The sequence below is a fragment of the Pelecanus crispus genome, chromosome 3 (assembly GCF_030463565.1).
Source record: "Pelecanus crispus isolate bPelCri1 chromosome 3, bPelCri1.pri, whole genome shotgun sequence".
NCBI classification, from domain to species: domain Eukaryota; kingdom Metazoa; phylum Chordata; class Aves; order Pelecaniformes; family Pelecanidae; genus Pelecanus; species Pelecanus crispus.
In genome coordinates this window covers 98428059-98453033 of record NC_134645.1, presented here as the reverse complement: position 1 = coordinate 98453033, position 24975 = coordinate 98428059, and the positions used below count along the sequence as shown (strand labels likewise).

At 40.7% G+C, this 24975-nt stretch overlaps 1 protein-coding gene across 1 annotated transcript; it reads right to left on the bottom strand.

The window, feature by feature from the left end:
- Positions 1–1555: 1555 nt before the first annotated feature.
- On the bottom strand, positions 1556–22096 carry ASRGL1 (asparaginase and isoaspartyl peptidase 1). Its single transcript, XM_009489710.2, has 6 exons — positions 21910–22096; positions 17218–17360; positions 10708–10862; positions 6429–6547; positions 4375–4485; positions 1556–1791 (listed from the first exon to the last, which is right to left on the bottom strand). Exons 1-6 carry the CDS (start codon positions 22094–22096, stop codon positions 1556–1558), a joined length of 951 nt encoding a protein of 316 aa, XP_009487985.1.
- Between the last annotated feature and the right edge of the window lie 2879 nt (positions 22097–24975).

The window sequence follows — 24975 nt, the reverse complement described above, 5'->3', positions numbered from 1 at the left end:
TCAGGCACAGAAGGGGAAATGAATTAATTTTTACTCAGAAGACGACTACTTCTCTCTACAGATGAGCACATCTTAAATGCTGTTACTGTTTCATAAACTGCTAATAATCAGATAGTAGCCATCTCCTACATTATCTCCTGCAGAACAAAGTACGCAAGTACTCCATGGTTATGTTTTGCATGAGCCATCTACTCTTGAACCATCACTGTCCACATCCAGTTATCTGCAACATCTAATAAACCAGGGATTAAAGTAGAGAGTGGGTTATACAGCCTTGGCAACCTTACTGCTCTGTGTAAGTCAGCTCAATAACATGGTTTATTGCAGTTGGGGCACAGGTATGAGTAGTTTCAAACTATGATTTAAGGTTTTTGCTATGTTTATTTGGGTTATCTTGTAAAGGGAACATTCCACAGTATGATGGCATACAATTATAACACACAAATCTGTCTGCAGAGGAAACCTAGTCACCAGCTAAAATCCAGAAAATTACTACACAGTTTTCACACAAAAAATTATGTAAAGTCAGAAAACAGGAAAAAAAATTTGTTCTTTCTTTTGAAAATACAAAATCTTAATGAAGAAACTGTAGTACAGGTAATGCAGAACTTCAATTATTTTTTTAAAAAGAAAGCCCCTCCAGAAAACATTTCAGACTTCACACAAGAAGCTTGTTAAGAGGCAGTTTTATTTGTTTTAGTACAGTTTGCTTTTATCACTTGATTTTAGATAATTATTTTTCCAGTTAATCACTATCTGTCTCATATTTAGACTTAAAAGGTGTCTATCACCTTTGTATTTGAGTAGTAAAGACTGCTGTTTTATTTCTATTTACTGAAATCGTGACCTCCTTTATTACTATCCCAGATATTAAGTCAGTAATACCCTTCCTGTTAACTATCCATATATACTTTGAAATACTGGTTTTTAATTGTAGGTCTGATGGCAATGAATGGCATAAAATAGGACTCCTTAGAAAGCATCACATTTCCCAATTCTGGACAAAAGTTATTTTCTTTACTTCATTATTATTTCCCCCAACAGTTACCTTAAGCCTATTACAATGACACAGTCTTAACTCTTCACTGCCATTTGGTGGTATTTCACTGACAGTTAGCACTTTGTTATCACAAGACGACTACTCAAAAGACTCTGGAGAGCAATGCAATTTCCCAAATTCAGTTTTTGATTAATAAGCATTCGTCTCTCAAATCATCCTGGCAGCAGTCTCTGAGAATGGACACGGAAACGAGTTCCTCTAATACTGAAACTCAGGCTCCCTTTAATGTAGGATTAAGACATGCTAACCAAGAAACCCTCTGACCATTCTCTTTCTTACCTAGAAAAGAAGGATATCCTGACTTCCCAAAGGTATTATTAAACACTACATATATCCATGACCACTGAAGAACTATATCCAGATTTCATTTTGACTGTGTGTCAATGCCTGTGACCCAAAAGAACACAGATCTTTCAGAAAGATTAAATCAACTGTCATTGTCCTCCAGCAAAAATTGGAGATCTTCATTCTTCCTCCACTGATGTTTCTTCATTCTCAGAATCTCTCACTTTCAGATGCAAGTGCTTCATCAACAGATTTTGTATGCCTCTCCCCAGCATAAATCCCATAATGCAGCTGGTCATCCTTTACAGTAGCCCAGGACATCTGCTTGGTGGAGAACCTTGCTGCCCACTCTCCTGAATTGTTAACAACAATGACACCCCCCAAGCCCCCAACTCGTGTCTTCATGTAGTCTAATGCAGTGTCAGCAGCCATCTCTGGTGACATTCCTGAAAAGAAGAACAAGATAACTTCATGGTATCTGTCTTGGAATAAGTTCAAGTTTCACCCTTCCCACGGAGCCAGCCAAATCTAATTCCTCCTTCAACTAAACCAGCAAGAAATCTCCAGTGTAGCAAAGGAACTGTTTATAGGAAGGCTCTAGACAGTTGCTAATAGCTGCTATGCTATGGTGCTGCTACAAAGACAGGACTTAAATCGCTTCAGATTGTAATTCAGTTTCACTGTTTGATACAGACTAACTCATGAACTCTATGTTCAAGACAATATTTCTTATGCCATCATTTGGAGGGAAAAATGCCAATCCGCAAGCTTTCCATCAAAGGTTTGTCACAAGCTAGGTCTAAAGCATTTACAATTTAAAAACCCCTCACATTAAAACAATCCAAAATTTCAGTCATCATCTATGTTCCAAGTCCACTGGCTGCAACGGAGCTCAAAGCACATACTTCACACTGTCATAACTTATCAAAAGCAGACATCAGCGTTACTCTTCCTGAAACTTCTGAAAGTATCAGGCAAGATGAGGACTCAATGTACTAGACATCAGAGAAAAGACCAGCAAAGCAACTTTATCTTTTCATTGCACTTAATTCACATTAACAGGAATATTTGCAAAATAACTCAAAGTTAATGTATACATCATACACACAGGTCTGTAATAGTTGCAGAATATTTGTTCACTACAAGTTTGAATATGTATTCAGGAATGCAGTTGGCTCGGCCTAATTGTTCTAAGATATATACCATCGGTAATGTTATGCAGCTTAAGTTGCAGAACAAAAACTGACCTTCATGCCTTCCCTGCAAATTTTGAGTCAAAACCAAACAAAACCAGCAGAATTAGAATTATTCACAGCACTGGTGACTGACAGGATAAAGCTCCTTTCTCTGACGTTACGGGTGACACTGTGACTATTCAAGTCAGCGGCACTGACTTCAAAGGGTCAGTATTTCACTGTTTGATTTTTCATCAAGACAACAGCTGCCACCACAGAGATTCCGACAGCTGTTAAGACTGGCAAAGCAATTCACTTCTGAAACATGAAAGTTTTGCAGCACTGGTCCAAAAGAAGATATTTACTATGTGGATTACTGAATAGCTGAACAGAATTAGGAAAGAGCTCTATAGCTGTTCTTAAATATGCAGCTTCAATTGACCATTCAAGGACTCAAAGTTATAATAACTTGAGGGTTTGTTTTCAGCGCCTTCATGGAAACGCAGCGGGGGGGAAGTCTATTGCTGACGTATTTTCCTGGCAGCTGAGTTATACTTCTGGGCAGGATGAATGAAGGCAGAGCAAGCATCGGCAGGGTGAACAAGTGCTAACCAATTAAACATGCACACATGTGGGTTTTCTTTTTTCTTAAAAAAAAAAATAATTTGAGCATTATTTGCCTTTCATACTGATTTATCACAAGCCAGGTAACTGTTAGCAGTGCATAGGTTTTGCAGTGCAGTTAACTTCAAGCCAGAGAAGAAACTGGTTTACACAGTTTAGACTAAATAGAGCTTAGAAGACCATCTGCAAATTGAATGGCCAGGGACGTAATATAGAGAGTAAAGGGAGATCATTTCATGTTAGAACTTTGGCAAATAATCTGTAGGTTGTATTTTGTGCTGAAACTATCGTATTAGCCAAGAGATTTACAGAGAAATGCACCCATTATATGCAAACAGCTCTATAAAGCATAAGAAAAATACTGTCAGCTGTTACTTGTCCCTCTACTTACTGCTTCCCCAATGAAAATGTAAATTGGAAGTTTTCCAATTATTTCCAGTTACACTGTACCGCCCAAAAGCTATGACTTTCTAAAAATAATGGTGATATCCATATTAATGGTTCTTCAACTGCATGCAATACAAGTACGTTGTCTGGCTATGTTTACAGGCTGTAATATAATCAACGGTTTAGATGACAGACTAACTCATGAAGGTAAAGCTCCAAAGGGTCATCCCACAGTCAGCTTATATTACAGTCACATAAGACATACTGTGTCAGCTGTTTACCACATACCCACCCAGTCAGTTTAGTACCTTTTCCAAAACAAAATGAAAATTTAAATCATAGTTAAAACATCTTAAAAGCATTTCTGTTGCTATAATCAGAGTTGTTAAAATAAAAAACATTACAGTTTATTAGAAAGGTGATATTCTATGCTTTCTTATTTCAGCTCTGATTCTCTATCTCTAGCCCTTTCCTACTGCTTCCTTAAAAATATCTTGCTTTTACTTGTTTTCTTTTTCTTTGTTCACAAAATCTTAGTTTAAAATCAGGAAAAAATTAAACAGTATTTCAGCTGACCAAGGTAGACGATAATGTCTTTCAATATACATTGATCTAAAGCATGATTAAACATCAAGCAGCATAGATACTTCTGTCTACTTAAGGCTATTTTAGCTTTATTAATACTTTAGTACTTTGTTTTTAAAGAGAGGTGACCCATCCACATACCCCTGGGAGCAACTCTTCTGACAACTGATCTAGGATGATAGCACATAAACTGAAACCTGTCATTAGGCAACATTTCCTATCCTCATTATTTCAGCTTACAGGAAGCTTGGAATATACCTTGCTCCATGTGATAGAGGATCAGTCGGGCTAAGACCACTTTCATAATGCTCTCCCCATGTCCTGTGGTTGAAGTGGCACCAGAATGGTTATCAGCATAACCTCCACTTCCTTTTCAGAGGAGAGAAAAAAAAAAAAAGTAAAAGCAGCAATATTTTGTAATACAATTCACAAGCTTTGCATTGTTTAAAACAGGTACTGAACATTTCTTCCTAAAGGTCTGGCACTTTCGGGAGCAAAGTACCAGTAACTAACTTCTTTCTCATTTCTGCCTCAGTTTGAAGAGTAAAATATATGAAAAAGATCAACAACAGCCAGGTGAAGTCAGTTGCCAAGTTATGAGCTAGAAAACTAGTGATCTGCTTGTGGTACAAGAAGCAGAAGCAGGCCAACACCTTCACAGGGATGAGCAAAAATGTTTTCCAAACCAGCAGGGACAGTATATTGAGGATCAGCAACACAGCGATGGGATGCAGAATGCCAGGTCACACAACACTACCAACTGAGAACTTATGAAGGAAGATCTTGTGAGGACATTGGTGAATTGACCAAAGGTTGAGGTGGACTTACCTGCAAAAGCAAAAGCAGATAAGAGATTTGAAGAGCCTGGGCTCTGCAGTGAAGCATCATGAAGCACCCCTGAAGAATCTTACAAGCCCTCACCACAAGCAGAGTGTTTCTTCTGTTGAACTCCTCCACCCCCCGCTCTTTTTTTTTCCCCTCCCATCCTTGTTTTGCTGGCATATTCCACGCCCTATTCTCCACCAAGCTTCTGCTTGTTCAACACCGATGTTTCTAGCACATCTCCTACGAAAAATATTTCCCAGGAGCAGGGGAGGATCATACCACAGCACTATAAACAAGGTACTGGGGGAGGGGAAAGAGGCATAGAAGAGCAATGAAAGTTTCTTCCCTTCTGTACTTTCTTGATCAGATCAGACCCTTTCAATGGACCCTGATTTACACATGGAAAAACTGCCACAATCAGTCTGTCAAAGCCCCTTTTCAAAAGACTCTAATATTTAAAAGGACAGCTAGCATTTCTGTATCCAATCCTGCAGATGTCTAGTAAGAGCAAATGTTACAAGCAATACACTCAACAGTGCCCAGTTACACCTGTCCTTCACAGACCTATGTCCCATACTATAGGAGCCCTGAACATGATCTACGTGAGAGGGTATTTCCAGTCAGAAGGCTGCAGTCAGAAATGAAGCTGAAAATCAATAGTCAAAACACAGATGGTACCAAAATATTAGCAACTTAAGGTGCAAGAGAAAGTTAGTATTAGTTTTACAATAATCATGTACTGCCAACAGCAGTGCTGTTTGCATTTGGAACATGTTTTACTGAAAATAATTATTTTCCAAATCCCAACCGTACGGAAGAACCCTGAAGCAATCAAATGGCAAGTCTGTCCCATGAGAGGAACAAGTCTGGGGAAAGGATTTCAAGTGTCTCTTTATACTTGGATAAGAGATCTCTTAAAATATTTCCTTTATTCCACACCGCATCTATTAGGCTCCGAGGCAGTCTTATCAGGGCTCTCTAAGAACAGGAATTTACTCAAAGTTGCCCGTTGTTTTACAGTTCTGGTTCACTGATACAACAAACAGTAATTACACTTACACCTACTTCCTTAAGTATCAAGAAAACAGCCTCTTAGTATGAAGCAGGCTACATTTTTTGATTTAGCTGTAAGCACGGACGTACAAAAGGAAAGTTTTATCAGAATGAACAGAAAGGAAACACTGAGAAAAAAAATGTTATCATTCAGGAAAGGACTGAAAAAAGAAATTCCCATCCCCATTTTCCAGACAGAAAAGTGCTGGATGATGATAATACTGACAGCACTACACCTCTACTCCCAACCCTTACTTGCAAACTCCATGTTGTGTCAAGGAGCTTGATACATTTGAATATTAGACCTCCATTTCAGATTTGTATTTCGTTTCACTAATGAAAAGGAGAATGTGTAATACTTTTTTTTTTTCTTTTTTTCTTTCTTTAAATCAGATACCTACAAAAAATGAGAGGCAAGACCCCACACCCCATACCTATGCATGCTGTGTCACCAACACGGCCAATCAGTTTATTAGAGAGTCCTCCAGTGGATGTCGCACAAGCTACATTTCCTTCACTGTCTATAGCAACAGCACCAACTGTTCCAAGGTCTCTGCCAAGAAAAACAGTTCACAAAATTAGGCTGAATTAAAGCATACCTGCCAAAGCATGTTGCATTTATTTTCCAGGTAGCTTTAAAAAAAGATTACTGCAAAAAAATTACTGCTCATCATAAAGCTATTTTTACCATGCTTCTCATTACAAAAATAACAAGCAATATGCAACAATTCTCATAGCTTTATATTTAATAGAGTAGAAAATGCTCACATTTTTTTTAATCTCCTCCCATGACTTGTTTACCTTCATAGCATGGAAACTTCAACTTGGGGAAGAAAAAACCCACAAAACAAAAGCACACAGGGCAGAAATATTTCTAGCCATCATAGTTCTGGAGTAGTTTTTTTGGCTGTGACACGTCTGACATACAACATCCCCCCAAACAGCAACTCAAAGACGCAAGAATTGTCTCCACTGTCTCAACAGGAGGTTAACCGGAATTATTAATGACAATGCATGTAAACGAGTGAATACAGAAGAGGAGAGTAATGTTATGAATGCACTGAAACATTTCCTTCCTGTTCCTCCTCCTTCTTCCCCTGAATGTTTGAATGCCACAAAAAAAAAAAAGTTGTTTATGTGCCTTTCAACTAGTATTGTTCACAATGCATCATTAATACATATTTTCATCTTTGTACTCTTGTAGCTAAGCAATCTTGAGGTTTAAATCACTTGGCCAGTAGAATCTGTTGAAACGACACATCAGCTTAAAAACCTTCATGCACTGAAGAAAATGGAAGTCTCAACTACTGCTTTATTTCTTCAGCACAAAAAAGTTATATATAGTAGGCTGCTTAAATTATACATGTGTATTCATACTCAGAGAAAAAAGGCTATTGTAACTTACTGTAACAACTGCTGTGCTGAGAAGCAAGACGTTACTGAGAAGCAACAGTCTTGAGTGTCCACATATTCCAATCTTGGCAATTCATGTGGGAACATCGAACAGTATCTGGCTAGGAGAGGTATACCAAAACCACCTAAATCTCTCCACACGGGCAAAGAATTTGTAACAATCTTTCAAGGAACTGCCCAACAGGTGACGGGAACAGGAACAGCTTTGGAAGTTGCCTGGGCACTGGTGAGAGTCCCTCTATAACCCCCCAAAATCTAAGCTAATTAAGTCAGAGATGGTCTTTGTGTACCACGAAACCCACAATTTCTCAGAGAACCAACTTCCTGTTCCCTCCTGCTTATGTAAAATATCATACTGTCAGTCCCTACACTTCATTCACAGCAATTCAAAGTTGACTGATGAATCACAGACCTTACAAACTGCTCTGACATTTATGTGGAGACGGACCTCATCTCAAACTGATATGATGGTGCAGATGGGCTTCCCACCCAGCCATCTGTTACAAATGATTTGCTGAAAAGAGTATTAGTAAATTCAGTACTCCCTTGCACACTCATGTGGCACCCTTCAACCAACTAAAGTTACATTCTCCAGAGAAATTAAGAAAAGTGCATCCACATGTACATTTTCCTAGGTTTGTATTTACCTTAAGCAGCTGTGAGAATAATGCAAGTACACAGATCACATACATAGCAGCTATCTGTTTAGGTACAAGAGCTCAATCAGCAATAAATAACAAAGTGAGTATGTCCGACATACCTTATCTGTGGTAGAGCAAACGGACAACTACACTGTTTTTCTTACTGTCCCTTTAAACTTTTTTATTGCTTCAGTGTCACATTTTCTTTGTTAATCTTCAGAACAAAGGCAAAGAAGTTATAAACAATCTGAACAGAAACATTACCAAGGCAGGCAAAACTGTCTAGGTAGAGATACCATATTATAATCATCTATTGTTAGCTAGTGATAGTAGTAAGAATCTCAACAAGTACCAGAGAATGCTGTTAGTAGTAACAATTTTGTTCAATCAAGAATTAGTCTTATGTACTACATATACTGCGATACAGAATGGATCACTTGGATTTGTCCATTCCCTTTTTTCTAACTCTTTCATTATCCAGTATCCATGAAGTTATGTGCCCTTTTCTGTCCCCATTCAACTCATAAGGCATCTGCTATTTAGTCTCTTAGCCCAGCATCAGAAGTAGGGTTTTCTGTCAATTGCTGTCAGGGTCCTTTTAGTGAACACCTCCTCAAGTTACTCTTGCACTGCAATTCACAGAGGTACTAGTAGCCCACCTACTACTTTATGGCCAGACTCAAACCCCTTTCTGTGGGGCTCTTGGGCAACCTCCAGCAATTCTTGACAAGGGTATGGTTAGAATCTTTGCAAGGAGAGACTGAAAATAAAAAACCCCCACACCTTATTCTCAGCAAAAGGTGTGCAAGATGCCATGTTGTACATGCAATGGAATCATAGACTTTTAACATAAATGAATGCAGGCTTCTAACCAGCAGAAGAGAAAGGTCTCTCTTCTGGAGACACCAAACTTTGCTTGGAAAGCTGTGAACCCCCAAGGTTTCCAACGTTGTTAGGACCAGAGGACTAGAAGTGAAATACACACCAACCCTCAAATTCCCAAATTATTATTCCAACAAATTATGTTGCCTCTGCCTAGTGCTACTTCACCTTCTGCCTGTTCGCCTCCAGGAAGTTTCTGCATAATCACTGTGGATGTAACAGGGAAAAAGAATGTTCCACGTGTGATACAGGAACAAATGGGCTTGGATAAAAAACCCACCTGTTTTCAACTCTGTGAATTTGTGCTGATGTTTTGGGCACTGGTTGTCAAAAAAGAACAGCATGGCTAAGACAAGAAAAAGTCTTGAGCCCTTCAGAAATACACAAGCTTTCTATGATCAGATATTCCAGAACAAGACAATGCTGAAGTTGAAGATGCCTAACACTGTTATAAGAAAAAAAATAATTAAGCAGTTATATAGAGTAAATGGAGACCCAGATGCCATGCCATTCCAACTTACATATTCAGGAGACAAAGTGGCAGTAGGGGCTACGCCATCCTCAAAATTCTTCGTAATGAATTATGATACCACACAGTCCTTGGATAGACCGTGGATCAAAAGAAAACTTCTGTTGGATACAAGATGAACTACGACTGAGGCCTTATGGTCAAGGAACCACGTCACTTTGTTTATAAGACTAAATTTACACTTGCCTCATGAATTTGTTTTTCCTTCTAGCGATTTACTGAAAGTAACACATAAATTGTAGTTTGTAGCCTCATTTAATGGACTTTAACTAATGTGCCCACAGAAGACATTTCCTCCTTTTGATCTGCAAATTCTTCAGCTCTGCTTCTCTCATTACTACTATTTCACAGAACAGATGAACAACATGTAATACATCGTTTATGTAATGTAATACAGTGTTTTCCTATGCCACAACCACTGGCGTACAAATGGAAGCTCAAAACCATTTAGTATTTATGCCTACCTCACAGGCATAAACCACATTTTTGACACCTGAAGATTTCCTTCCTTTCCTGTCCACCTCACCTTCCTCTCTACTTTATATGAGACTTGCTTATTTTTCAAGTGACTTTCGTTTTGCTGCTATACCGTCCAGTAGTATCTCTTTTCACACCCACCACTACGCTGAACTTGGTCAATTTTTTCATTCCTATCTACAATAACCAACAGCCACAATCAGTACTCAGAAGGAGCTACTGGTCAAAATCTGATGTCATTTAACTACCTAATCCAGTTTAAAGACAAATCTGATCATCTACTTAACCAAGATCAGCTTTATTAATTTTTTTTCCATGGGCTTGTTTTAAAATGCAGACTGGAGATTTTTAAAATCACAGTGCCTCTGTGGAAAAGAGCTATACAAAGCGATGCCTGCTGTTTGTTAAGGCTGCTCTATGCACTTCTGTAACTGGTGATTTTAAGAGCAGTAACAAGTTCTAACTTTGTCCTCCATTAATGCCACAAAACCTATGCTACATCAAAGTGACCGACAATCTTCCTAAGCATCAGTAAGTTTGTTCAAGTTTGGTCCAGTCACTTGCACTTTAGCAAATTCAGTGAAAGCTTGATTTTCATTACTTTCACTGAGGACATACTCTGAAGACTGTATCAAATCACGTAAACTCAGAACTCAAGTCTGAATACGGGCCTACAAGCTTGCTTTGTTTTGGTTTTTTTTTTTTTAAACTGATAGCACAAACTAAATTACCTGCATTTAAAAAGAAAAAAATATTTTACAAAACCCCTACTTCTGAAACTCTTCAGGGTTGGAATCTGGCTCGAGGTTCTTCTTCCATCTGTCCCAGGATCTCTCAGTTATGAGTTTCTCCCCTGGAGTCTCAGGAATACCCATGACCTGAGCAAACAGGTGTGCACCATGGTCAGTCAGCAGCATGTGCTTCGTCTGCAGAAGCCAGACAAAAGATTCATTGACAATGAATCCACACAAAGAAAAATTCCAAATTTTATTTTAAGCTTTCTAGATTTCTACATCCTCTCTCACTAGCTGAAAAAATGTTCAGCTCTCCAAAACACAGATCAAACTTTCATCATTAGTAGATAAGAACTGCATTTTCTATTTAATACTTACTATAAAGTAAAAAGAAAAAAAAAAACCCACAAAACAAACCGCACCGATAAATTTGCTCTTTTGGTAGTTTGCATGCAACTTCTTTGTACTGCTCCCAGTCAATCACCAAATCAGTACTTAACTAACTGTTTTGGCCAGTTAACTAAGATCTAGAAGGATTTTACTTGGAAGGAAAGAATGGTAAATAAATTCCTGTTCTGTTTGAAGGCATTACACCTCATAAGAGTGAAATAACCCCAAAATGTAAATATCATACACTAAAACGTTTCTTGACATCAGGTGAACCACTTCATTTTAAATACTTTCTTCGATAGCTGCTACTCTTATAGACCCAGAACTTCAAATTTAAGAACAGAATATTGTTCTCACAGGTTTGACAAAAAATGTTTGCTCTCTTCTAACATGTGCCGAAGCTCTATTTTGATTCCTTTATTTAGTAAAGCACTGAGGCCAGATTTTAAGTCAACAACCTTAGTTAATTTCATGCTTCAAAGTCTGTACAGCTTGGTTAATTCCTATTTTAGAGAAACCTGCCAGATAAATGTTTCATTAATCCTTATACTTTAGTAGGAGCTCTAAAATCTGATTTAAAAAAAAAATCTATGTCTAAAAATAAGCATCAACTTCTTGGACCACTATACAGCTGTTAATTCCTCACTGAGCCCGGGAAGGTTTTGGAGGAGTGGTGGTCTGACTATACAGTATAGAGTTATTTGAGAGCACGGCAGCTAACTTCAGGCAAGCTTTTATGTCCATGCAGCAGCACAGCACACAAGCACCAAAAGGTAGTGGTCCAAAAAGCAGAACCACATGATGGCCTGCAGAGCCAAGTAGGAGACAGCACTGGCACATACTCTGCTCTCAGCCTGAAGCGAGGATCCCAGAGTTGGGTATTTCTGTGTCATGCTGCATTCCACAGGACATTTACAGTCGCAAAGCTTCAGACTTTAAGATGTTGCAAACCATCAACTTCTGTTGCCTTCTAAAGCAATGACAAGCAATCATTACCATGACCAACCTACAGCACTGTATTGTTTTGAAGGATTTGAGCTGAACCTCTTTCCAAACCACAGACACTGAGCTCTGCTTCAGCCTATTACAGCCTCTCCACTAACCCCTTCAGTTACTTACACAAGCAGGAAATGTGACTACACTTCAGAAACATTCCTGAACAGTCATTCACACATGTGGTGGCCCTGACACCAAACATTTTTGAGAATAAATGTCCTTTTATTGACAAATTAAGTCCTCAATTCATGAAAGTATTGCTTTAGGGAACAAGAGTAAGGGTTACAAGGAGGAAGTCCTCTATATATGTGGAAAAGCAGACAACAGGCTTACATGCTGAGTGATGTTGCCAGACAATAACAGACCTACCTATTTCTAACAAAGCTGAAGTTGTTCTCCTGACTCGAAAGCCAACTTTGTGCAATGCTGCCCCCCCCCGCCACTGCCACTAAACCACCAGAGGCACATGAGCCAATGATTCAAACTCGTTTTGGTTTGTTTCCGCCCCCCTCCGGGGGTTTTAGGGTTTGGTTGGTTTTTTGTTTTGTTTTGGGGGTTTTTTTTGGGAACTATATTGAACTTTTCTTCTGACTTTATCTGTATCAGAAGGCTATCCAGCACTTGCTTTCTTCAGCAATTAAGACTTTATATCATCTTTTAAACTTACTTAAAAGAAAAAAAATTAGCTTTCCTGTAACAAACAGAAGTTCTTTCTTAAAACTTTTTCAAAGGGTTCCCTCGCATATACAGATTCTGATAACATACCCACCTTCCTGAGCTGCACAAACAAGAAATACTTGCATTTAGAGGAATAAGCTTTATGATGGTGGGTTTTTTGGGTTTTGGTCCCCAAAAAAATTCATGAATATGTTTCCTAACTTCTTCAGTGTCTAATTTTTCTGGGACACATTTATACAAAGTAATCAAAAAGGCCCCAAAAAATTAAAGGGTTCCAGAGATTTTACTAACAAACAACAAATGTTGGCAAGGTTAGTTAATTTCATGGGAAATGGGGAAGAGAAAATCCCCCAAATTTCTGCAGCTGGCCTGAAATTTAGACCATCACTGTTCTTTATTTAACAATCCTGGCAGTGAGTAGAGCACAGCAAAAATTTGCACCTTTGCCTTGAGAAGTCTGTGTTCTAAGCTAAATTCTCCTTTGTCTAATGTAAAGGGCTGGATGACATAGTAGGCGAAAATATATACACAGTTCACATATATCAATGAATCAGTGCTCTAATGTTCATGAGATGCCCATCTAATGAAGTGTTGGAGCTGAAGGGGATTACATGCCCCATTTAAAAAAAAAAAAAAGGCATTTCAATGTATCATTCTGGTTTTGTTCACTACAAACAGGAATAATTCAACAGGAATTTAACTGCTTTCTCAAGGATTTGTTGAATTAGTTAATGTACTAAAAGCCTTCCATCTCTAGAGGCTGCTGTGTTCAATAGCACAGTAAATCATGCATGGAAATTACTCTGGTGCCCTCCTTTCTTCTACTTCATGAATTCGGACAAGTTCCAGCCCAGTGAGAATGTGACAGCACACAGGATAAATGTGCGCAACAACCTAGAAGAGCTACTCCGGCCACCAGATGGAGCCCATATTGTTCCATAATAGGAGTGGGAATACAGAAAATTACAAGCGCGGCTGGGGGGGGCGGGACGTTGATTGGTTTGGTTTTGGGAGCTGCATGTTTCAAAATTCCCTAAGACAGTGAGGCATCTCAAAACCACTGGGAAATAAGCATCCTAATGCGCTTAGGACTCCAGGAAAACTACAGTCTGATTACCCATGGGTCACAAAGTTAAAAATATTGTGAATTATGCACAGTAAAACAAACCAAAACACACTCTGAAGAGTACTGTGAAATAGCCTGGGCTGGTGTCCCAAAATTCCTGTCCAAGATGAACAGAAGAGTAACATCAGTTGGTATTCCCATTTACAATACCTGACAAAGCAGCAGCAGAAACTCACCTCAAGATATGTCAAGCAATTTAGGCCAGCATTTACATCTGAATTTTGTCAGCTACACCACATTTTTTGCATCTGGGCAGAGTAATACACTTTACCACAAAACTTCATGTTTTTAGGGCTATACCATTATGCTTGGTCCTGTACAGCTGAATTTTATGATTGCCTTTCAAATTTAGCCTCAACATTTTTGAGCACCAGAAGCACCACACAATGACAATAAAGACCTTATAACAGACAAGACAGACAAAGGAGACTTCTTTTGTTTGGGGGTGCATGTGTTTTGTTTTTAAAAGAAAACACTTTGGAAAGTTATGTTCTCAGAAACCAAGAGTGTTTTGACTTTATTCTTGTTGACTTAAATGGGATTTTGTCATGAAGAAGAAAAAAAAAAAAAAAATCAGAGATTCTGGAATGGGCATTCAGTTCATCAGAACTGAACAATGGGTATTAAAAGAAGTTATCTACCGTAAAAAAAAAAACCATACAATATTCCCTCCAATATGCTAGAAGACATGTCTCCCTAAACCCTTCACCTACATTCTCAAACTTTGAAAAATTTGGTCTGGTGAAGCTGTGTACCAGCTATACTTATTTATTTGTTCTAGCTAAGTGACAGAATAAATCCCACATGAGGGAACAAAAAGCTTATTCATCACAAGTTTTAACATTGTTTTCTAATAGACATACAGTTTTAAAAGTATTTATATTAAATACTTTAGTGAAGAGTTCTGATTTTAAAAGCAGAACTATCCTCCAATTAAGGGCAAAAATAATTCCTATCTTCTTTGGAGGCTGTTGAGGACAAATTACATTTCAACCATCTTTATAGATCACCAAAAGAGGTATTGTTTCCTCAAAAGTCACTTCAAAAGGTTAAAAAAACCTATAAATTCTCTTTGTTAATAACTGTTTTTGCAAATATGAACCCTTTTCAACAATGGGACAGCTGCACTAGCAGGATGAAAAATGTAAACTCCAAAGACAGTACAAACTTTTGATCACTGTCACAATTAGTAATGTTAAAACAGATGCACATATCGCACAAATGACCTACTCCATCCTGAACTAGTTGCACCATTTCTGAAAAATGAGAGATGTCTGCTGTGGCAGGTATTAGAAGGACTTCTTAGTGGAATAAGGTGGGACCAATTTTACGTAGAAGGTCAACTAATCATTTTGCTGCCCTGGTAAGTTCGATTCCCCTGGAAAAATCTGTCACCATCACACAGTGCTAATTTTATCTTCTAGCCAATGTTAGTCCAATTCACAAAAAGGGTGTGAGGGAAGACCAGGGAACTACAGACCTGTTAGTCTAACCTCAGTTCCTGGAAAAATCATGAAGATTACACTCCCTACTACTGAAAGGCCTTTAAAGTAATGCAGTCATCAGGCACAGTCAACATAGGTTCACAAAGGGAAAGTCCTATTTAACCAATCCGATATCCTTCCATGATAAGGTCACCTGCCTAGTGGAGGAAGGGAAGGCAGTGGATGTAGTTTTTCTGAATTTTAGTAAGGCTTTTGATACTGTCCCTCACAGCATCCTTCTGGACAAGTTGTCCAACTGTGGGATGAGCAGGTTCATGGTCTGCTGGGTGAAGAACTGGCTGAAGGGCAGAGCTTAAAGGGTTGCAGTGAACAGGGCTACATCTGGCTGGCGACTGTTCACCAGCAGCGTTCCTCAGGGCTCAATTCTAGGACCATTCCTGTTCAATGTATTTATCAATAATCTGGATGCAGGAGTTGAATCCACCATTAGCAAGTTTGCTGATGATACCAAACCGGGAGGTGCTGTTGACTCTCTTGAGGGACAAGGTACCTTGCAGAGGGATCTAGATAGATTGGAGCACTGGCTATGATTAATGGGACAAAATTTAATGAGTCAAAATGCCAGATTCTGCATCTAGAACAGAGAAACGCCAGGCACAAGTATAAACTGGGAGAGAAGTGACTGGAGAGCAGCCCTGCAGAAAGGGATCTGGGGCTGCTGGCTGAGAGCAGGATCAACAGGAGTCAGCAGTGCACACTGGCAGCCAAGAGGGCAAACCACATCCTGGGGTGCACCAAACACAGCAGTCAAAAAAGGTGATTATCCCTCTGTATTCAGCATAGGTGCGGCCTCACCTTGAATACTGTGTGCAGTTCTGGGCCCCACAATTTAAGAAGGTTGTGAAGGTCCTTGAGTGTGTCCAGAGGAGGGCAACAAAGCTGGTGAAAGGGCTGGAAGGCATGTCCTATGAGGAACAGCTAAGGACTTTGGGCTCGTCTAGTTTGGAGAAGAAGAGGCTGTGGGGAGACCTCATTGCTCTCTACAGCTTCCTGAGGAGGGGAAGCGGAGAGGGAGGTGCTGAGCTCTTCTCCCTGGTATCCAGTGACAGGACGTGTGGGAATAGTTCAAAGCTGCACCAGGGGAGGTTTAGACTGGACATTAGGAAGCATTTCTTTACTGAGAGGGGGGTGGTCAAACACTGGACCGGGCTTCCTAGAGAGGTGGTCGATGCCCCAAGCCTGTCAGTGTTTAAGAGGCATCTGGACAATGCCCTTAACATGCTTTAACTTGGTCAGCCCTGAATTGGTCAGGCCGTTGAACTAGACAATCACTGTAGGTCCCTTCCAACTGAAATAGTCTGTTCTACTGCTGGAACACCATGACTTTGCACTAAGGCTACCATCTGATTAGGTCACAATGAAGAAGGCCACCTAGAACAACATAAGACTGCATTACATGACCAAACATGTTATTGGGTCCTTTAATTCAGTTCCATGTCACTGCAAAGTCAACAATAGATTATCCAACTTTAATCTTGCAAGATCAAGCAGAAGACTCAGTGACAGCATAAAAGCTCGTCAGAAACCAAAGTAAACAAAAATCCCCCTAAAATGTTCAACACCAGCTGTGGAGCAACAGAAGATCGACATATATATGCCAATTTCTCCTTGAGCTTCTAATCGCATGGCAGAACTTGTGATTCCTTCAAAAGCTAATTTTTAATAAATACCTCTCAAAACCCTTTAAAATAGAAGTTCTTCATGATCATGACCATAGTTTCCAAACACTACCATCTATTTCTCCCTTCTTTCCTGCTTTAAAGTGCTACACAAACATCATCGAGGTGTATCAATATACTGGATGAAGTTCTAAGGGAAAAATGTTTCATATTCAAGTACATATTCAGCATACCTTTTCCATGACAAGTCGAGCGAGTTTTATTGGGTTTGCTATACATTTAACTGCAGATACTGCTCCAGAGTCTAAATTTTTTCCATCCATGATAATGGCATCCATTTCTACTTCACCCTTTTCATTTAGAACGGATCCACAGCCTAAGGACCAAAACAAAACATCAGGGAAGGGAAAAAGGAAGTCATTAAGAGCTAACCATCAGGTGGTTCAATTATTAAATCAAGCAAACTTTCTCTTTTGCAGTTTGTTGTCTGACTTATTGAAAGTATCTCCTGAATGCAAACAGAACAGCAGAAATACTGCTGAGTACAACCACAAAACCCAACCATTAACAGAAGTCTCACAGGGTACAACGTCTATTTTAAATCAAGTTTTATTTTTGTAAGATGAAAAACACACTTCCAATCCCATCCAAAATGATATACTAGCAACGAAAGTTAAAATGACAATCATGAACAGAATTCTTTATCCCCTAGATCACTTCAAGTGCATATAAAACTATTTTACCTTTACAGTTCTTCCGAAGGAGGATACAACATAACCCAACAAAGCAGTGTAGTGTTCAATCCTATCAACAGATTAACATCACCTAGCATTCCAACAAAATGCCAAAACTGATGGAGCAGAATAAAAAGAGTCCACTGACTAGTGTAACAAAACCTTGAAATAACCAGTTCTTCATTAACAAATAAAAACAGTAGATGAAGGAATTAAAAAAAGAAATCAAGTAATAAAATGTTGGGTAGTTATTTTCTTCTATAATTAATCAGTGCTATCACTAGCCTAATTGAAAATTAATGAGATACAAAATGAGACAATGCAAATAGGTTTTTTTTAATAATGCCAATAACTGTATCACAGGGGAATAATCAGTTGCAAGTCATCAAGTGCACAAGCCTTGCTAAAAAGGATGAAGACGACTAAACTTAAGTAGTAAAAAAAAAAACCGAACAAAACACAGCAGACTTACACAGTAGCTCAGGTAGAAAGACTTGAACACTGTACAGAACTAAAACAGTTTTTCATTTCTGTTATGTCAACAGTTATTAATAGTGGTTTCTGACCTGCTTTAATGTTGGTTTAAGACTTCTATACTAATGTACTTCAGACCTGAATATATGAAGTTAAATCCTGTTACAGGAGGCAACAAAATCCTGTAATCCTCCTCCTGTAATCTCAAAAACTCCCCCTGCCACACACAGAGATGCCTGAACTCTGCCCCCAAAAAGTTATTTTTTGCCCCTCTCTGACTGATTAAGCTATTCCAGAGTTCAGTCCCACATCATTCACAACATGCTAATTTCTAGACTACACTGATCTGTGTGGAGCTTATAGGTAACTTCCTTGTGCCACCTGTGTTAACATCATTCTTCCAGCTTCTCCTTTATGGTAGCGTAAGGAGTAAGTCTTCTTTGTTTTCTTAGATAAGCCCTGCCATACCCTTTTAGCTTCCTTTGACAAGGTAGGCTCTCTAGCTCATGATCACCAAATTCGCACTAGAACTAGGGTACTCCCTCCTCAAGTATCAGCGACCAGAACCATAGTTCCAGGGGAAGCTCTACCAGTCCCCTTCATCACTGCATTAACAGTATCCTATGTCTACTGGACATCTCTCATGGCATACATCTTAGGATTTCCTAAAGTTTTCTGAGCAGAACACAGTTGCAGACAGATCCTGTAGTCAAAGGCAGCTTCCTACAAAAGCCTCCTTTTACAGTCAGTGAAGAGGGAGAGGTGCCCTCTAAGAACAATTCATCCCACTTGCCTTGGAGAGCTGTATAGCCATCCTTTCTCATTCCACTGACCATCGTGAAAGCCTGTACACCATGGCAAGGATAGATACTAAACTTCAGGTTATCTGGTAGGATGAATCCTTCCTTCTGTGGTTACAGACTGTCTTTTCACTTGCCTTCCAGCACCATGGGTAGGGACTACCTGCCTCTGAAGCCACAGTATCCACTGGCAGCAGCACTGAAAAAAACCCAAGTTTGACTCACTTGTGAAGCCAAAGCAGGGAAAAAACCAGAGACAACAAAAGACAGAAAATCTAAGGGGACACAACAAATGTGTCTGACGTTAGTCAAATCACAGCAGGCGTACTGAGAATAGTACTCCAATTCCCTCTGTCTACAGATAGATAGATCTGTCTTCTGCCCTGCAAAGGCTGAGGAGGAAAGAGTGTGCAAGGATCACTATAATGACAGTTCTTATATCTGGAGTACTCACACCAAGCTAGTTAATACTGCTAGTCAAAGAGATCGCATGAAGGAAATATAACCAAGACCACTTTCTCATCACAAGCAGAACTCGATGACTTCATTAAAATGGTGGTTTTAGACAACAGTATAGCTTCTGAGCGCCTCCACCAAACCTACAGCAAGATGCATCTACACAGCATGGCTAAACCCTATCATTCAAAAAAGGGCACAACTTGACTGTTATGCCCATTCTTCCCAATTTTTATTGCTGTCTCTTAGCAGTGTCTGTGTTTTCTTAGAAAATATTACAGTAAACCTGATTTTTCTTTTACAAAGATAAATACCACATGGTGAGTTTTAAACAGCCACTCCAATCAAGGCCCTCTTCACATAGCTTTCAGCTCATTTTTGCCAGCTACTGAGAACAGCTGTATCTCATGAGTGTTAACACAATTAGATGTATCTGTAAGTGATTACCAGACTACTTGCCATTTAGATCAGCATTGTCAAATTTGAACAAGGCCTTAAAGCTCAACTCCAGTTTAAGCAAATTTTGCTAAAAACTGCTCATTTAATATACTACAAACAAAGTATAAATATTGTTAGAACAAATTGAAGTAAACACCTTTAGACAAAAAAAGAATTCAACATATATTTAATTAAGGATAAATGTGACCTCGGACCATGAAAAAGTGTGTCACAAACACATATTGCACTTTGTACATTAAGCAATATGTTAAGTTCTAACTGTCTATCAGCCATTGGGTATGGTAGAGTCTAAGGTCCTATCCTCAAATGATATGATCATTTTTACATGAGTATACACTGCTCACAGGTGTCAGTCCAATGACAGCATGCTACAGAGAGCATGGCTCAGAGACAGCAGTATTAGTGACAAGATCCCACATAAAGGTTAAAAAAAAGCTTGTATGCAAAACACAGAATGTTGCTAGTTATTATAATTAGCCCACTTAGTGCCCAAATGCTTCAGACTTGTGTACAAGTTAAATAAATGAGCCTAAACAGATCATTATAAAGTAAGCTTTCATCACTGAGTCACACTGAGCTAAAATATATTTCCCATCTAAATAATTCTGATTAACAGAATCATCAAAACTAGTGTATAAGAAACCAAGAAAGTATGCAATTGTTTACATAGAATGATTAAGAGACATAAAAAAATCTTTAAGCTCAAATTTATATTGAAGTTACTTCCACATTAACATCTGACACCTAATGTTGGGCAGAACATCACTGAAGAGATGCTTCTCAAGAAGTAGGATTCCTTCCTGCCCTGAAGAAGCTGGCGTTTTTAAAATAGCAAATCTAAGTTCTCTTGCCAGAGACGTATTTTGAGACATAACCGAGAAGCATAGAGAGCCAAAGGCCAAATAGGTGCTGATTTACTGACCTGAGCAAAACAGGCACCTAAAGGCTAGTGACTAATTTAGAGAACAGGTGAAGAAAAGTAAAAGTTAAATGAGAGAATGCCATACTGATGTTAACTATATAATAGTACACACCACACCTCCAAGTCCACTTCATGATTTCAGCTTGAATCCTCTAAAAAAAAAAAAAAACCAACCCAAAACCAAATAAAACCACCCACCCAAGATGTTCAAACCAAGTCAGTAACAAAACACTCGAAGTTTCATCTGAAGTAAAAGCTCTCCCACACTCTCAGTTAGAAGGTGAGAAGGAACAAGTGAATCTCTGCAAACTAAGTGTGCACATAACTAATAGCTATGTTATCTAAAACACTGAACACTGACAGGTCTTTCTTTCCATGTTCATTCCTGATGTACCCTGGCAGGGGTGGGGAAATCTTTTCACTGAAATTCATCAAAATAATAAATTTGAGGCCATATGAAGAGCAGAAAAATATTCAACTATTGACATTAACATTATTCATTAGGAAACCCAGTTATAAACCCTTACTGTATAAATTCATGACTCATATACCATTACGGCATTACTCCTGTATTATTATTTACAAAAGCACTAATTGCAATCATTTAATTAAGAGAAAAACACCTAAAACCCGCAAGAACAGTTTTCCTCTGGCAACAGGTACAGGTCAAGTGTTAAGGCTTAAACATTGCTGCAAGCTACATTCAGATGCCTTAAACACAAACGTTAAATAAACACATACTCCATTAAGGAATCCGTGTCTTAAAACTGAAGACGCAGCATGGTAACAGGAGAAGACTTACAGAACAGCAATACTGCAGCACAAGAATGAAATGGCAGGTATAAAACACTGAAAAATGAGAAAAGAGTAACTCGTCTGCCTAACTGTGCTCACAAGAAACTATGGTACATACCATGCTATTTTGTTATACAGAGAAACAAATTACTTTGTGACACCGATATTTACTCCACTGCAATATGCATAATTCAAAGAAAATGCAAACCAGCATTTTAAAAGGATCAGGACAAAACACTTGAAACACATGACGATTCTAAACCCACTTAATTCTTGAAAAGTTACCTGCATTAAAATGAGGATCATCTTCCATTGATCGTACTGCCTCCTCAACTGCATCTAAGGCACTGCCTCCCTGTTTCAGGATACCATAACCTCGCAGTGCAGCTCTGACAACACCAGCACGACTTCCCTCTTCTCGTTCTTTAAAGATCTGGCCAGCTCCACCATGCACCACAATGACAGGCTTCATCCTGCCAAATTCCTCCCAAGGCTTTCAGCTGTACGCACTGGTTACTTGCGGTTAGCCTATTTTGGAAAGAAGAGTCTTTAGCATGTGTTCCCTTCTACATGGGGAGAGCCCTGCAGGTTAGTTAACAGATATAGTCAGTTTGACTGCAACCATTTAACCTTTCAAGAAACTGAGTGCTCATGCAAAGGAGCTCCTAATTCAAGTCTTGACTGGAGGAGACCCCAAGCAACTTGGTGCAACTTTGAGGTCAGCCCTGCTTTGAAGGCCCCTTCCAGCCTAAGTTACTCTATGATCTTATGATTTAGCATGAAGCCTGTCTGGTGATATTACAAGTTACACAGAAAAAAGCATCTGAGCATCTGATCCTGCTAACTGCTCTTCACATTAGATGCGCAGTCTTGTTATTTAAATACAATAATATAACCAGCAATAAAGAAAAGCAGCTGACCTGACCCAAATTAACAGCTTAACCAACTCTAACTGCCTGGATTTCAAACCTCTGACCCCTTGCAAACTTTGTACTTCATGCAGGAAAACAAGGCATTCAACAGTTTGTTGTTACTGCTCAGCTCACAGCCTCCAGTGAACAAAAAAAAAAAAAAGCGTGTTGCTATGCACCCTTGGTGACAGCAGTCACGTTTTTGTTTCCAGAAAAAGGCAAAGGAGAAGCAGCCTCATCTCCCGCCAAAATCTAGGGCACCTCACAGAGGAAACTCTCCACATGAAGAGTTTCCCGGGGCCACCTATTTTTGGAGGCTGTGAAGAACGAAACCCAACGGCCTTTCTCTCATCCTACAGGCAAACCCTTTAGCCAGAGCCTCCCGGCAGCCCGGGCCTACGGACAGCGCGGTCCCTTGCAGCCCCGCCGCCTCGGGAGCGGCGCTTGCTCTCGGGACCCGCTTGCCGGGAGGGCACCGGATGAAGACCCGGCCCGCGCCGTTCGGGCGCGACAGCAACGCCTCGATTATCGCCGAGCATCCCGACAGCGAGGTCCCTGTCCCGGAGGCCGCCTGAGTTTTTGTTTCCCTCCGCGAGGGCCCAGGGAGGAAGAACTCGGAACAGCCCCCTCAGCCGCCGATCAAGCCCCGCCAGACGCGGCGGCAGCGCCTGCGCCCGGGGCGGGGCGAGCCCAGCCCGGCCCGGCCCGGCCCGGCCCGGCCCAGCTGCTCCCGGCGCCCCCCCGCTCGCTCAGCCTCACCCGCCCCCGCCGAGAGCGGGAGCGCGGGCTCGGAGCCCACCTGCAGCGCCCCGTCCCCACAGCCAGCCGCGGCAGCCGAGCCCAGCGCCAAGCCGCGCCCCGGACGCGCTCCCGGCCTGGGCGGCAGCACGGGGCGGACCCGGCCGGCCCAGCTGCAGGGGACGCGCACCGCGGCGGCGGCGGCGGGCGGGCGGGCAGGCGGCCCTTCCCCCGGCGGCGCCGCTGCAGGCGGCCGCCCTCAGCAGACATGGCGCCCCCCACCCGCGCTGAGGGATGCCCACAGCTAAGATGGCGGCCCGCTGCCATTCAGGGCGTTCACACCCCCGCCCCGCCTCGGCAGGGGTCCGGGCGCCGCTGCCTCAGGGCCCGCGGGAGCGGCGCGGCCCCGGGCTGTCTGGCAGCGGGTGCCGCCGTGTCGTGGCCTGCTCGGTTTCGTTACCCCCTCAGCCGCAGGCAGGTGAGGAGCGGCTTGTCCGGCAGCAGGGGCCGGGGCGGTGCTGTTGTCGCCGCGCTGCGGCAGGCGACAGCCGCGCTGCAACACCACCTCGTCATCCACCGCCGCTTCGTTTCCCTTCGAGTTAAATTAGACAAATGGCACCTCTCCCCCAAATCGAAACCCAATAGGACGTCCCGTGTGCCCGCCCTTGCCTCTCCTTTGCCCGGCCCGGGCTGTTCCCATTCCCATTCCCATTCCCATTCCCATTCCCATTCCCATTCCCAAAGCTTGGGCTGCGGAGTGTAATTTGGCAGGGGCTGTAGGCCCCGGGCGGCTGGGGTCTCTGGGGGACACCCCTGCCGTCAGGCTGGCGCTGACCAGGGGAGGGTGAGCTGTGTGTGGCCACGCTGATCCCAAATAGACAGCAAAGGCAAGATATAAGCTTGCTATTTATTATAATTTTTTTTTTTATTATTATTATAGGCAGCTGGTGGAACAAACAGTTGTTTGCTATAAAAAGAGCTACTAAAAGAAAGTTCTTCCTGAAAAGGAAAAATATTTGTAAAATAGAGTTCATTTAAAAAAAAAAAAAATCCAAAGTTCCTTACCTTTGTAGTAAAAAATATAAACAAAAATTTCTCAAAATTTATACATACTGTCCCTGGCAAGCAGCTGGCTGCCTTTCTTGACCATTCCTGCTTAGCTCACCACCTCTTTGCTGCTTTTTTCTCCATTTTGTTGCTCTAGGCTAGGCTTCAGGGAGACCAGTGAATGCAGTCTGCCATGGCCACGCAAGGAGGCGAGGGGACATGGCTGTGCAAAAGGACAAGGATTTATGGCAATGTGCGGTCACTCCATTTCAGATCTATTTTGATCCTGAAGGTTGGTTTAAAATGAATTAGTGCGGTTTAATTAAAAGGAACTACGCTGGATGGTTTTTCATTGTCACTGATAGGATTAACAAAAGAGGAATTTAAATTTCGTATATGAATTGTTTGAGAGTACAGCTTGTTTTTATAGAATATTTATCTTGCTTTCAGAGGTAGTGTCAAAACAGGAAACTGATACTAGTTAGATTAAATAGTTTAAAAGAATTATTTCAATTGTTTGCATGGACAGCTGAACACTAAATTTATATAGTAACCTTAAGTTGAAATTTTAATATTAGTCTAACTTTGTTACGATTCAACAAAACTAGCGTGTCACTTGACAGAACTGGAATAATCTGTTTCTACGCCAGTTTTC